Source organism: Littorina saxatilis, linkage group LG4 (genome assembly GCF_037325665.1).
Source record: "Littorina saxatilis isolate snail1 linkage group LG4, US_GU_Lsax_2.0, whole genome shotgun sequence".
In the NCBI taxonomy this organism is placed as follows: domain Eukaryota; kingdom Metazoa; phylum Mollusca; class Gastropoda; order Littorinimorpha; family Littorinidae; genus Littorina; species Littorina saxatilis.
The window spans coordinates 21,148,480-21,165,024 of NC_090248.1; the positions used below are offsets into that span (position 1 = coordinate 21,148,480).

General features: G+C 41.3%; 2 protein-coding genes across 2 annotated transcripts in view; one reads left to right on the plus strand and one right to left on the minus strand.

Annotated features, from left to right (window-relative positions):
* Nucleotides 1–13,874, plus strand: part of LOC138964206 (G-protein coupled receptor dmsr-1-like) — a 17,336-nt gene extending 3,462 nt beyond the window's left edge. Inside the window, exon 2 of the mRNA XM_070336103.1 lies at nt 6,777–13,874. Within this exon, the coding sequence (XP_070192204.1) occupies nt 6,834–7,982 (1,149 nt within the window). The 5' untranslated portion in view covers nt 6,777–6,833 and the 3' untranslated portion in view covers nt 7,983–13,874. The remainder of the gene's footprint in view (nt 1–6,776) is intronic.
* LOC138964211 (protein MON2 homolog) overlaps nt 1–16,545 on the minus strand; it is a 625,692-nt gene that overhangs the window by 406,854 nt on the left and 202,293 nt on the right. The gene's annotated exons all lie outside the window — the stretch shown is intronic.

The window sequence follows — 16,545 nt, forward strand, 5'->3', positions numbered from 1 at the left end:
TCCCCCGTTCAAACAGCTTTAAACGATGTAAATAACTGGTGTAGTGCTAATGCTATGCTTGTCCATCCAATAAAAACTAAAAGTATGGTAATTGCAACCAGACAAAAACACCAGATTTCTCCACTTAAACTTTCTTTCTTTCTTTCTTTATTTGGTGTTTAACGTCGTTTTCAACCATTCAAGGTTATATCGCGACGGGGAAAGGGGGGAGATGGGATAGAGCCACTTGTCAATTGTTTCTTGTTCACAAAAGCACTAATCAAAAATTTGCTCCAGGGGCTTGCAACGTAGTACAATATAATTATTACCTTACTGGGAGAATGCAAGTTTCCAGTACAAAGGACTTAACATTTCTTACATACTGCTTGACTAAAATCTTTACAAAAATTGACTATATTCTATACAAGAAACACTTAACAAGGGTAAAAGGAGAAACAGAATCCGTTAGTCGCCTCTTACGACATGCTGGGGAGCATCGGGTAAATTCTTCTCCCTACCCCGCGGGGGGTTCCATTCAAACTAAATCTTACTATTGGTACGCAATCAATTGAACAAGTTCAACAGCATCGCGTTTTAGGGGTAATTATTGATTGTGAATTCAAGTGGCAGGCACAATTACAGCATATTTGCAAGAAAGTAGCCAAGAACGTTTTCCTCCTATCCAAGTTAAAGCAATTTACGGACAGAAGGACTCTGGAAATGTTCCACCATGCTCATGTAATGTTTCACATTAATTATGTTTCGACGCTCTGGGATGGCAGCAGTGAAAAAGTTAGACTCTCTCTATCGTCGCTCGGCCAAATTCATCGTAAAGGATAATGCATCAACAGATATGAAATTAAAAATGCTTAACTTTCTTCCACTGGAAAAGCATCTCAAGTTAAACAAAGCCATTTTCATGCATAAATTGTATTACGGTAAAGTGCCGATTTACATTACATCATTATTTAAAAAAGCTACCCACAGATATGGGTCGGTCAACTTGATCCCACCGATTCCACGAATTGACCTGTATAAGACATACTGCTGGCAGGCACAATTACAGCATATTTGCTTTTTCGGGTACTTCAGTTTGGAATTCGCTTCCATCATCCTTTAAGCACTTAAAGTCATTAAAAAGTTTTAAATAATGTGTTAAAAACTACTTACTGTCTGAGTAGTTTAACGCCTTTTGATTTGCTACACTTAGTATTACGTCAAAGATATGATGTGCATTGTATGTTCTGAACATATTTTTGTTGTACTATTGCTACATGTTCGATTGCTACCAGCTTGTATTTATAGTATGCATAGTATGCATTTGATTTTATGAATAACCACATGTGTATGCTCTTCATGCCTCATCTTCATCATCATCATTATAATCATCATCATCGTCATCATCATCATCATCGTCATCTTTATTATCACGTGCTGAAGTTTTCCGACCTCCTTTTGTTGGTTAACTTTTTAACTTTTTAATTTTTTAATTATATAATTGTGTGTCTATGCGTCCCAAGGACAGATTGTAAGAAAAGGCGTAGCCTTAAATCTTAATCCTTGTTAAATAAAGTTCAATTCAATTCTCTCTCTCTCTCTCTCTCTCTCTCTCTCTCTCTCTCTCTCTCTCTCTCTCTCTCTCTCTCTCTCTCTCTCTCTCTCTCTCTCTTTCTCTCTCATTCCATTCCAGTGCTGATCATTTTCTAAGCTAATTAAGACTGTCAAACTTTGACAAAAACTGAGGATATGCTTCCCAAAAATAGCAATAAAATGTCAACATTGGAATCGGGAAAGATGAAATCCGACATCTGAAAAAAAACAGCAAAAACTCAAATTTCTTTGAATATTTGTCAGATGAATTTGCTTTTTACATTTAGTCAAGTTTTGACTAAATGTTTTAACATAGAGGGGGAATCGAGACGAGGGTCGTGGTGTGTGTGTGTGTGTGTGTGTGTGTGTGTGTGTGTGTGTGTGTGTGTGTGTGTGTGTGTGTGTGTGTGTGTGTGTGTGTGTGTGTGTGTGTGTGTGTGTGTCTGTCTGTCTGTCTGTGCGTGTGTGTGTGTAGAGCGATTCAGACTAAACTACTGGACCGATCTTTATGAAATTTTACATGAGAGTTCCTGGGAATGATATCCCCGGACTCTTTTTCATTTTTTCAATAAATAACTTTGATGACGTCATATCCGGCTTTTTGTAAAAGTTGAGGCGGCACCGTCACACCCTCATTTTTCAATCAAATTGATTGAAATTTTGGCAAAGCAATCTTCGACAAAGGCCGGACTTTGGTATTGCATTTCAGCTTGGTGGCTTAAAAACTAATTAATGAGTTTGATCATTAAAACTCGGAAACTTGTAATTAAAATTATTTTTTATTAAACGATCCAAAAACAACTTCATCTTATTCTTCGTCATTTTCTGATTCCAAAAACATATACATACTAGATGAATACCCGCTTCGCCGGGTAACCGGCTTTGCCGGGAAGAAGTAGAACCGAATACCCGGCTTCGCACGAAGGAAGGGAGATAAACGCGCAAAACACTGGAGAAGATAAGGAAGAGTAATACCCGGCTTCGCCGGGATGAAAGCGTTGTGGACAGTGACCTTCTAAAAATAGTAACGGGAATATGGATTGAGCGTTGTGGACAGTGACCTTCTAAAAATAGTAACGGGAATATGGATTGACGCCACACGAAGGAAGGGAGATAAACGCAAAACACTGGAGAAGATAAGGAAGAGTTACTGGGAATGGATCTGGGAAGATGAACAGAAAAACCAAAATCGGTTCAGCGCTGCGCGCTGAGAGCACGTGTTGAAAATTCTCATCGACCAGGTTGTGTCCGGGGTCTACCTGAATATGCCCACCAAATTTGAAGCAGATCCATCGAGAACTTTGGCCGTGCATTGCGAACACACACACACACACACAGACACACAGACAGACACAAGTCGTATATATATATAGATATTTGGATTACAAACAAGCTCTGAAAATTAAAAATATGAAAATTATGATGAAAATTAATTTTCCGAAATCGATTTAAAAACAATTTCATCTTATTCCTTGTCGGTCCCTGATTCCAAAAACATATAGATATGATATGTTTGGATTAAAAACAAACTCAGTAAGCTAAAAAGAATAGACATACAGAAAAGCGTGTTATCCTGCTCAGCGCGACCACTACCGCACTATTCTGCATGGCTTGTCGATTTCACTGCCTTTGCCACGAGCGGTGGACTGACGAAACTACGAGTATGTGGTCTTGGTGAAAAAAGCAGTGCGTTCAGTTTCATTCTGTGAGTTCGACAGCTTGACTAAATGTTGTTATTTCGCCTTACGCGACTTGTTTTTCTTGTTGTTTTCCTTGTTACTTTTTACTTGGTAATATTTCGCAGCCTCAATGTGCAATATGGCTTCTACTTGCAAAGAGGAAGAACAAGAAGCATAAGAAGAACAGGGACAAGAAAAAGAGGACGCACAAGAAGAAATATAAGAGAAGAAGAAGAGAAATCAGAAGATAGAATGATAAGAGAAAAAGAACAAGAAGCAGTAAACGAATACAAATTAAAGAGAAGTACAACAAGAGCAAGAACAATACCAATATAATGAACAAGACAAACTTGAAGACCACCAGGAACAAGAAACATTCAACCAAGTCATGCTTGCTGGATTTCTTCCGAGACTAATCTTTCAAGGAATTACCAGATCTCCGTCTGTGGTTTCAGGATTCGAATTTAGATGACAATCATGCTGACGCGCGCTTACTGGATTGGCAACTTCAGACAGGACATAAGCGCAGGACATTGATCAAGACTTACTGATGTGTGAAGTTGCCTCCCACTGGGAATAGAAAGAGGAAAATATGAAAGCATTGGGCATTTAATGCAACATAAGTGTCAGCTTTTGAAGAGTACAGTACGTGTTATCCCCTTTTTTTAAACACCCGGATTTAAGACTCTTCTTTTTTGAAGACCCTGACTATTAAGATGTTCTGTCCATTCCCCATGTACATTTACCTCCGATTTAAGACTCACTCCTTCCATAGCCTTCCATAGCCTTCCTTTTCACAGATTTTGGGAGGTCTTAAAAGAAGTGTTTTGTTTAATTGAGAACAATGCTGTTCCTCTCTTCGAAGCAAAAAAACACACTGCTAGATTTCGAAAAGAGAGAATTTCACAGGAAAACAAGTCAAGCATTACGTCTGACCAAATATCGATCAGGAAATAATACTTGCTAGTCTTCATAGAATATAACCGAAATCTATATGTTCAATACTTTGAAGAATTGAACACTGTCAAAAGCTAAAAAAATATTTTAAAAAAACACACACAAATAAATGCACCGGAATTTAACCGATTCTGCGGAGGGTAGAGGTTTCTGAGACCGAAAGCAAGAAAATGATTCAGGTGTCATATGCAAGAAGATGGGAATTTCAGTACAATTCAGTCAAAAGTGCGTTAATCTCAGCAGCAGACCTCCCTGGCAAGTACAGTTTCAAAACTGTTCGCTGTACAAACCACACCTATTAAGCCGCACTGCCGTGTAGTTAACCACAACGGTTAACTTAATAATCTTACCTTGATGTCACCAAATAACCAAGGACCATCTCACTGCATTTAACTGCCTTCACTTCTATCCGGTTATAAACTTAATACATATCATTGAAACACCAGCATCTCCAAAATTTAAAGAACATAGAACCATTTTATTCAATAGTCTACCAACGTACGCTCTGGATTGCAAAACACTTTTGTTTGGCAATACTGACTTAACTATATCTTTGAATACGAAAATATTTTCTGCTGTACAAGATTACGTTATGTCAACTGATCGCTTCGGCTGATATTATATTAACAGTGACAGCAATAGATGTAGCAAAGCATTCTCTGTCTCTCTCTCTCTCTCTCTCTCTCTCTCTCTCTCTCTCTCTCTCTCTCTCTCTCTCTCTCTCTCTCTCTCTCTCACTCTCACTCTCTCTCTATCTGCCCTCTCTCTGTGTCTCTCTCTCTCTCTCTCTCTCTCTCTCTCTCTCTCTCTCTCTCTTTATTTGTATAAAATATTATGAAATATTTTGAAAGAAAAGGGTTGAAGTTATCACTTGTTCGCCATGTCTTGTTATCAGAATGTGTATTGATTATTAGTTTTGGAACGTGTCCATAAGCAGTCTGCTTGTTAACGTTCATAATGTTGTTACTGTATATAACATGTATACAAGAAATTAATAAAAACACGCTTAAACCAAACACCAGCATCGTGTGGGCAACATGAACTCTTGAATTTTAGTGGCGCCAAAACCTTGGATTACCGATATCACGTGTTCTGCTTAAGTCACGGCTCGGCGATATTGTTAACCAACAATGTGAATTACTAATTTGTAGTTTTGTCCTCTGCTCACTAGCGCCAAAACTATTATGAGCTGTTTCTAATATACTGACAGTTAGCAAATCATGATAACAGACATGTCGAAAAAATGGATTATCAGCATGAGCCGGAGGCGAACGCTGATATCACTTTTGAGACATGTCTGTTATCGATTGCTCACAGTCAGCATATTAGAAATAACGGTTTTATTATCGTCTATTTCGACCAAAAGAAATGTCGAAGCGACACCGCGAATTAGACGGAACTGCCGCAATGGGAACTGGATCGCTCTTAATTTATTGTGCCTGTCAGTCAAAGCATTCTCGTGACCTGGGTCAGCCAATCAGAGTCACTCACCTGACGTGATGAATAGGTCAAATGCGTTCACACAACAACCTCACAAAATAACCCATGTTGAACATGCGTTTCATACTTCGATATCTCTTGTCCAACTGAGAGCGACAGATTTCGAAACGATGCCAGAGAGAAAGGAAATGACGTAAAGATATATTTGACGTAAATTAAGTGACGCAATTTTACTTGAATCGTCAGAACTTTGACAATGACATTTTGAAGTGAGTGGGTCGGCATTGCAAACGCAGAGGGTGGGTAGTGCCTTGCCGTTCTGTAAAGCGCCCACAGACATACCTGGCTTTTCGGTATTTTCTTAGATAAAGAGAGTAGTATCAGCATTTGAAGTGTCATTCTTTAGAATAAGTCACGCTGATATTGTTATTTCCAATGTTTACTTTGTCCTGTTAATTTTTTAGCGTGATAAACAAAAAGGGTCCCTGCCTGAACGTTATAACATTTAGTGGGTCCTCTAGAAACAGTCCTTATTGGTCAAAAAGCCATATGGTGCACTGAAATGGTAATACAAATAAACATGATCACTTGACAATTAAACAGGTTCATTTGATAATTAAACATAAACACTTGATAATTAAAATGTTCACGTGAACATTTCAATTTGCATGTGTATTGAGTAATTTGCAGTTACATTGTTAAACCAACAGTGTTCATTTTCAGTTTTGTCCCCGGCTTATTAGCGCCAAAACCATACTTAAACATGATGAACTGATAATTAGACACGATCACCTTGTAATTAATCATGATCAGTTGATAATTTAACATGAACACTTGCTAATTACAATTGTTACGTGAAAATGAGTTAATTTTCGCTTCTATCTAATTCCTGACGGATTATTTGAGCCATTTGACATTTTGTAAGGAAGTTTACACATTTTCACTGGTAATTGTAATTTCTCTTGAACATTTTAATTATGTGGTTTTGGCGCTAGTAAGCCGTCATACCTAGCGAGGTAGGCACATACGTAATAAACTTCGTGATAACTCTGGCTTTCACATGATCAGAACTGTAACGCAAATCATCTATTATAGCACATTTGACACAACGAATGATGTATAATTTTGCAGATCGCCAACCAACCAAGTAAGTCCCGGAGTCCAAGAGGCTGCAGTGACAACCGCATCATGGAAAACGTCACAGATTACATCTTCGGCGATTTCAACGACACCATGGACGCCAGTTCGGGCGAGGCCGGATTTTCTTCTCTGCCTGATTCTGCCATCGCGCGCTTCGGCGTTTCCTACCAGTCGATCCACGGCTACTTCTCCGTGACGGTGTGCGTCTTCGGCATCGTCAGCAACGTGCTCAACATCATCGTGCTGACCCGCAAGCACATGAAGAGCCCCACCAACTTCATCCTCACCGCCCTGGCCATCGCCGACATGCTGACCATGAGTACCTATCCCATCATGGCCATCTACCTCTACATCATCAACTCTCCTGACTGCGAAACTCATGGGCACAGCAGGGGCTGGATGTACTTCATCCTCTTCCACAACCTTTTCATCGTGACGTGTCACAACATGGCCATGTGGCTAACCGTCACGCTGGCTGTCTTCCGATACATCTTCGTCTGTCAGCACGCCATTGCCGCTCGGATGTGCTCCCTGGCCAGGGCCAAACTGACTGTGGCCGTGGTGGTTGTGGCCACAATTGTATCGTGCGTGCCCAACTACTTCGTCTACAGCGTGCGGGACATCGGACCCGAATTGGATCGCAACGCGTCTTGCTACTGGATCGTGGCCAGTCAGCTAGCGGAGGCCAACCCGACCTACGAGCAGTTCGTGCGCTGGCTGTTTGGCGTGGTCATCAAGATCCTGCCCTGCGTCCTGATGGCCTTCCTCTCCACGCTGCTCATCATCGCCATGCAGCAGGCCAAGAAGCGGCGAGCCAGGCTGCTCAACAAAGTGTCACGAATCGTCGACCACGACCACCAGTCTAGCGAGCACAACCGCACTACGATGATGCTCGTCGGCGTTGTCGTCTTCTTCATCGTCACCGAGATCCCGCAGGGCATCCTGGCCTGGATCTCCGCAGTAGACGAGAACTTCTGGCATGATGTGTATATACACTTGGGCGACCTGATGGACATTCTGGTGCTGGTGAACAGCGCTGTGAACTTCGTCCTGTACTGCATCATGAGCCAGCAGTTCCGTAATACCTTCAAGTCGCTCTTCGTCTGCAAAAGTCTCCCTTGCATGATGGACCGCGACACAACCAAATCCAACGGTACAGAGTACAGCGCAGTCGTAACTGAGACCACCAATGTCTGATGAAATCCTACGCATCGATGATGATTCCTTTTTGGTCATGCCTTCGACCACTACCAGCCCTCAGCAAAGTCTCGAGCAATAGTAGGACAGCGTAAGTAGTCTCGTACAACTGCTTTCTAGGCATGCTTGTGACCGCTATTCATTGACTATGATCCGGCCAGTGCTGACAGTTACAGCGTTTTGGGTACATCTGCTTCCCGATCAGTTGAGTACTTCAACATCTGACAATGGTTCTTGCAGGTGTGAGACCCGTGAGTCGTGACAGGTATACCTGTTTTCAAACCCTACCTGAGACTCTCATCGCTCAATTGCTGATGCTGGAGTGCTAAACATACTCGGGTTCGTTGACTTTCTGAAAACGGTTGAGCTTGAAGCAACACGGCCAGGACACACATCCGTGATTTCATCATGTTCATCGTTACATTTGACCACGGTCGCCGTCATGGCAGTGCAGCTGCTACAAAGACCGACAAGGTAACTCTTGAAGCGTGACTCCCTCATCTGTCACTGAGATGAGGTTCACGTGCTTTTTGATAAAGCTCAAACTCTTACCCGCTCACTGACCCAGAGATCTATAGATACCTGTTGCCATGTCTCCTTGCTTTCTCGCCAAAGCCTGAACCTGACATTACATAACTGAACAAAATAAACACCGGTGTCCTCTTTCGCTCTGATGGGACCTGTCACGTGTTAGACCATGAAAATGTCATGTTTCAAAACTGCACACACGAGGAGCATTAAAGCTGCCATCAGTTTAAATAAGAGTTGAACATGGTGTAAATCACACGTGCCCGTTTCGAATTAAACCTGCCTGGATGCTTCGGGAATAATTAACGAACTGAACTCGAGAATCGGCGGAGATTTTCGTCCTCAGCGAAACTGTGTCTGCTTTCCACACAGTCAGGAGAAAGTAAATCTGGCTCACACATGGAATATTTCCTGCATTTTAGTTATACGCATCACGATGAAAATCTGCTGGTATGAAATTTATTCAATTTATATTAAGGAACAGAGTTTTAGAATTTTGTTTTTGTGTGTTTTTCATTCATTTGCTGTATTTATTCATTTGCCAAAGTTACAATAGGATGTACTATATGTGAGGAATAAAAGTCATGAGAAAGTCGAAGCAACAGTGTTCACTGCGCTGGAACAATCTTAGAAATAAAGTGTAAGAAAGTCGGGGACAGAGTGTTTGCTTATGCTCCCCCCCCCACCCCCTCCTCCCCAGTTCTGTGTCAAAAAATGTATCACGAGAAAGTTAGAATCACAGTAGTTTTGTGCTCTAAAAGAATGATCAAACAACTGTGAACAAGTAAAATCCACGGTATCATATTTCTATGCCAACGAATGAATCAAAGAAAGACATAGAGTCACAGAAACAATCTGAAAAAGAAGCAATGACAAAGTCAAAGCCATATTATTTTTTCTCCCTTGTTCTTTCTATGCCGAAAAATAAATCACAAGAAAGCCAGAGAAATATTGACTTATTTGCGGATAAAATGTGAGTCAGTGAATGCCAAATTGTTTACCAACAGTTCTGAAAAATTATGCAGAGACTGTTGGAGAAGAGATGTCGTTCATTTCGTCGATGGCTAGAAACAGTGTGCCCGCAGAGTCTGATCATTGGCTCCAGACCCTCCTGTCAATCTCTGGGTTTGTCACAGGATCGACTGGAACTGCAGTCAATGCTAACACAGTGTTGGTGTTTGGCATGCCAAACCAGGCAACAAGTTAAAGACACGGTCTTCTCTTTGCAAGCATGGGATCATCAAAAACACAGTATTTTGTTTGTGCTCGAAAAGTATGATCAATAAATAACGTGAAAGCCAAAGCCACATATTACTTTGTTTGCCGAAAACCTACGAGAAATATACCGCGAGAAAGTCAAAGTCACAACATATTTTTTACCTACGGAGAAGAACAAATCAAGAGAAGAAAGTCACAGACATCGGGATATCCGTGCCGGAAAAGTGTGAGAAAGAAACCACGAGAGAGTCAAAGCCTAGTGTTTGCTTAACTTTTTTTCTTTCTTTTTTGGTATGCCGAAGAAGAAATCACGCGAAAGTCAGAGGCAACAGTGACTTCGGTGAGAAGCAGATCTCAGTCAGTGAATAACCAGCGGTTCTGCAAAACTATGCCGAGACCGAACGACCCTTGAATTCTACGGGAAGAGACAGCATTCGTTTCGTCGATGGCTAGAAACGGTGTGCTGAGTCCGATCAATGGTTCCAGGTCCTCCTGTCATCCTTCAGGTCTGTCAAAAGACCGGCTAGAACTGCGGTTAATGCCAGCACCGTGTTGCTATTTGACATACCAGACTCCAAGTGTTAATGTCCTTGCTAGGCACCTCCCGAGTGTTAATGCTCGGGCAATGTCGACGCTCTATTTTCTTCTTCTTCTTCTTCTTCTTCTTCTTCTTCTTCTTCTCCCACTTTGCCGGTTGACTTTTTGGTGTCAAGGCTGCATGGTGTTGGTGTCGTATGACCAGTTGAAAAAAGTTCGTGGATGTGTGTTTTGTGTGTTTTCCACTGTGTTGAATTTGTATTGCGATAGCACCATTTGCCTGAACTCAGTCTGGGGTTAAGTTCACTGCGCGCATGCGGGAAATATCACTGACTCTTACGGTGAGTAAATGTTGATTATTACGTTGTTATATATTCATCATCGCCGTAAACAAGAAAAGATGTTGTTTGTGTCGATGCTTGCTGTTATGTAAATATATGTGTAGGAAAATGACCGATGAATGAGAGAAGAGAAGATAGTTACGTGTGCAACGATTATGTCGTCATATTCTGTACGATGAGAGAGATTGGGAAATATATATGTGTGTGTGTGTGTGTGTGTGTGTGTGTGTGTGTGTGTGTGTGTGTGTGTGTGTGTGTGTGTGTGTGTGTGTGTGTGTGTGTGTGTGTGTGTGTGTGTGTGTGTGTGTGTGCGTGCGTGCGTGCGTGCGCGTGCGAGCGTGTGTGTGTGTTTGTGCGTGCGTATGTGTGTGTCTGTGTCTGTGTGCGCGCGTGTGCGTGCACTTAGATATGTCATTTACAACACAGTAACGATTTCCTAGAGAACCTTATGTAACCTGAAAAGTCGTCGACTACCTTTACTAAGTGTTGAATATGACAATGATTATAGACAATGACAATAGAGTATATTGTGTGAGATAAGTCAGGCCCTGACAATAAACGCAAACAGAGACATTCGCGCGCCCGCGCAACGCAGTACCAATTTTCTTTTAGAAACCTGAATCCATCCTAAAAGAGCTGAATATATGACAATCCGTATATAAATATACCAACTTACAAAAACTTCTAACCTCAAGGTATGAGATAAATCTTTCTCTCACAACCAGCGCAAACAAATGGTTTTTTACAAGGTAACAAAAAAAGTGGAGGGTAACAGAGACAGACTTGTCAGCAGAAAGAAACACCTCCTACACAAATCAGTGTTGTGAAATCCGACTGAGTACGCAACCAGTGCATTCAGCTAAAATCTTACCCTGCACAGGACAGATGTCAGCAGACGTATGATATCTGGGTGTTGTTTTATGCCCGATTTCAATCGACAAAAGGCGACATTTCCTTGTGTGTGCGTGCGTTGAGTTCAGACATGGTTGACATTTCCTCGCAAAGCAGTTCATCTCACATGAATTATGGATGCAACACATCATCAGTGTCAGATTATGAATGCACATCAGCATCAAAATGCCATGATAGTTTTCATTTGGGTTTCTTTGTTCAGGGCAGGATGGTATGTATACGTGTCTTGTGAGGCGATTCTGGACTTTTTGGGTACACAGTTTTGCTAGCTAATAGGCAAGAGAGAAAGAAAGAAAAACTAGTGTATAGTTTTACTCTTGTATTTGTCTTTTTAAATGTATATGTCTACAGTTTTGTTGGTTTAATAAAATGTTCTTTGGATTCTTAAGCTAGCACATGTTGATGATATTTTGGGGGATGAGGGGAGGGGAGCTTTACAAGAAAAGCTATAGCCTTACATCGTCTACTGAAATCAAAACAACTATAATAGGTCGTCGTTTTCATGTGTAAGGCAGTGAAACAATATATGTACTTATCACCAGTAATACGTTACAAAGAAAGATGTATTGATATCCTCCTACCTAAGGTCTGGGTGGCCGAGTGGTAAACGCACTTGCCTCGGAAGCGAGAGGTTGCGAGTTCGACCCTGGGTCAGGGCGTTCGCAATTTTCTCCCCCCTTTCCTAACCTAGGTGGTGGGTTCAAGTGCTAGTCTTTCGGATGAGACAAAAAACCGAGGTCCCTTCGTGTACACTACATTGGGGTGTGCACGTTACAGATCCCACGATTGACAAAAGGGTCTTTCCTGGCAAAATTGTATAGGCATAGATAAAAATGTCCACCAAATACCCGTGTGACTTGGAATAATAGGCCGTGAAAGGTGAATGCTCGCCCTAATAGGCCTGAGGTTTGCTGGCCGATGTGAATGCGTGATATATTGTGTAAAAAATTCCATCTCACACGGCATAAATAAATCCCTGCGCCTTGAATCCGTGGTTGAGATATGTGCGCGATATAAATTGCATAAAATAAATAAATAAAATAAAATAAATACCCCCCCCCCCCCATTTCTCTTTGGTCTCTTGCATTAATGTCAGTATCAGAAAGCTTGTGTACTTTTCATGTGAAGGCCAATAAGCACTAATTGATCACACTTCTAAGACCTTCTTAGCATAACGCGCGGAACATGTTGCACGTCACTCGTAATGTACATCAAGGCGGTAATGGGTGGCCTGAAAGTGTTCATTAACTTCTTGTTTTTTGGTATACGATAAAATCAGATAGCTTATTGGTTGGCATGTGGCATTCAGATACATGTTGTATTACAATGTAAGCATGAGACAAACAGCCGGATTGTACGGCTATAGTTTCGTAGTTTGTTAAAAATAGTAGTCTAAAAAAAAAATCGAGGTCAAACGGAATATATATATATATCGACATTTGTTCAAGAGGGAAGACTTGAAAATCCAGATGTTTGCTAAACTGACTGTATATCTATTTATCAGTCACATTCTTTCACGGTCATGTCAACATGCTGTTATAGTACACTGTATTGCAAAATATGTTAATGAATGCATACCATCACCGTGAATGTTTTCACAAACGACTCAATTAGCACCTTATTTTCGGATGCCAACCGATCACGCCTCAAAGGCCGAGCCAATGTTAGGTTGTTGGCTCTGTGTACGTAAATGTGACTTCAGCTGAATATCGTCCGTTCTGGTGGCTAATGATTCAAATGTCACTCCAACGATCGGAAATTAGTATCTTTACTTCCCCGCGCTACCAAAAACATGGCTTGGAATTGCTACACTGGGCGACGTACGTCTTCGCGACTAACGGATGACAAATAAATCAACTGCGAAGTTTTCACAGTATCGCAAGAACATGAAAATATTGCATATTGATATGCACCAAGCATACACTTCCCATTCGAGGTATTACAGTTGTCAATGTATATGTCTAAACAGGTAGGGGGGGGGGGGGGGGGGGGACTCGGAACAAACGATTTCTATAAAACGAGTTACCGGCAGCGTTGCTGGCCACTTGACTGCTCTCAGCCTAGGACATGTACGAAGCTTTGTGAAAAAAACACCCATATAATAATAGCTCATCTGCGAAGTTCCATTACATAACACATTTTACTCAGAGTCCCTTTACCCTGGTAGCAGAAACCCTACTCTTCCTATGATAATATCGTTGCTTTCTACATAATATGTATTAATATTATCAATATTATTATTAGGGCTTGTCTCCAGGTATATCTGGATGATGTGGAGGAGACCATAAACAAGAAACAACAACAAGTTCCAAATCAACGTAGAAAAACAAAAACGGAAAGACAGGGGGGAGGTCGAAGGAGAGATTGGGGAGGGGGGGGGGGGGTTAGAGGGAAGGGGGGTGAGGGTCCGTGGAGAGTGGGGATGTTACGAACGGTTAATTCCCCAAATCAGTATCTTAATCAAGAGTTCCCAGTCGCGTAGTGGTCCATTGGCCGCACTGACCACAGGACAGTTGCGAAGTTCCGGTGTTCCTTTCATTCAGATAACTGATCCTGAGTCATGCTTTCAAGTCACCCGCAACGCCGTTGCCAGCAAGTCTTAATTAAGGCGCCGTTTAACGCTGCGGTCATGACCGCAGTTCCCATGACAACGTGCATTAATTGCTTCGGACGGATCACGAAAGCTCTATTAAAGATGTATCCAGATAAACACCTCTGGAAGACCCTGTAAACATGGCATAAGGGAAGCACAATCCGAAAAGATTCTGTCAATCGCAGAGTGGCCGATATTAACAATGCACTGCGCCTGCGACAGCGAAGAACCTACTGTAGGGAAGCTGTTACTGTGTGTATATTTAATCAAGAGCTTATTGTTTGAAAAACGAACATGTTCTTGGATGAAAACACTGCAAATGCGAGTAAACATGTTCGATTTATTTTGCTCCATGTCATTAAGCGTGCACTGTTGTAAGAATTCAAGTGCTCGCAACAGCGTGTCGCATAGCGGCAGTATTTGTTTTATTTCAGGAAGTTCGTGGTCCGGTCATATAAATATATTTATAAAATGCTGTGTTTCCTTGCACAGCGACATGTTTCATTTGTAAAAAAATACAATTTAAAAAACACACACATCTAAAAACAACTTCCGAAAAGAAGCTTCAATCAACGTCATCACCGATTATGTCATTTACATCTGCTCAAAAACGTCGTTGTCAGTATTGCCTACTCAGGGTAATCCGTAGAAGCATTAAACGTTCGCTGTTCTTATAAACAATACTTTTATGTCAGTGGGTTAGCTTCAAAATGATCCGAACATAACTTGAAACACAGGACGAATGGTTGTTCTTATAATGGACATTATTTTGTATATTTTTCGCTCAAAAGATAGGACAAATCACGGAGTGCAGAATATGTGTGGTTAAAGTTGTACTTGGAATTATATTTCTAGCAGACCTGTTTCGTCTTACTGCTCGTGAATATTTCTACCAGCTTGTATGCGTATGTGTTCGTAGTATTAACACGTGTAACCTTTACAAAAATCGATGTTTGTGAATCTGTGATGCCAACCTTGGACAGTCAGATTAAGTATCAAAAAGATTCATTTCCATATTGCATGACAGTATCGAGTCACGAAATCGATTTTCTGCTGTTGTGATTAAGTTTCAATAATCCTGTTATTCTGTGTGTAATTCCCTTGAGATGTGCCCAGGGACTGCATGTACATATGGTGTTATACATGTGTGGGTTGACACGTGACGAACATTACCCAATGTTTCTATTCATGAGCATTTTGTGATGTCGAATATTTGTTCTGACTGAAGAATGGATCATGTCATTACTTTTTATTTGCTGGTGTACGTGTTCTTACACAAAACATAAAGGGAAAAACGATGTTACTGAGCTGAAAGCTGATTTTTGTGTGTGTGTGTGTGTGTGTGTGTGTGTGTGTGTGTGTGTGTGTGTGTGTGTGTGTGTGTGTGTGTGTGTGTGTGTGTGTGTGTATGTGTGTGTATGTGTGTGTGAGAGTGCGTGTGTGTGTGTGTTTGTGTTTGTGTGTGTGTGTGTGTGTGTATGTGTGTGTGAGAGTGCGTGTGTGTGTGTGTGTGTGTTTGTGTGTGTGTGTGTGTGTGAGTGTGCGTGCGTGTGTGTGTGTGTGTGTTTGTGTGTGTGTGTGTGTGTGTGAGTGTGTGTGTGTATGTTTGTCTGTGTGTGCCATGTGTGTATAACAATGTGTAGCGCAGTTTGTTTCCATTGCCACAATATGTTCTGGTCCAAAAACGATCGGGTGAGTCTTACAATTGGTTTGTTTGCAGAGTTGGAATTATTGAATGAATTTCTTTCTTAAAAATCACAAGATAATTGTGTCGAGTCTGAAAGCCTGGCCGGATCTGAGATGGTGAGCTGAATCGTTTACGTCCATGCCAAGGACGGTTCCTTTGATGCCGGTTCTTCTGTGCACTCTAGCAAAGAGCGTGTTAGTGAGACATACATTCTGAGTTAGCGCTTAATTACAGCACGACTGTGCGGCACAATTAGGCCACAGGGTAGAGACACAAGAGCGCATTCCGAATTCGTCTAGAAAAGAGCGTGTTACAGAGACATACATTCAATGGTTTCTGCCAAATTGTAACGATTGCTATACATTTCAATATTACGAAAAACATCCCTTTATATCTCCGAAAAAAATTATTTATTTCAGCAGATCAAACTATGCCAACAAGGGCATTGCATAGAATACCAGATATCGAGAAGTCAACATTAGGTTTCTGACAAATTATTACCATGGCCATCGTATCTAATCTGGGAATAATCATCGACATCACTTAATTTCTCTGGAAACAAGAAGAGCAAACGCTCGATCGAGTCACTTTCGCAGTTCTGAATATTATATGAGGCATCAGATGGACAGGAAGAAATTGCTATTCACAACACAATGAGTCACGTTCACATAAAATTTGAGCCCGGTCACTTTTATAGTTTCCGAGAAAAGCCCAACGTTAAGTTGTGTGTTGCCGAACAGAAAAGGC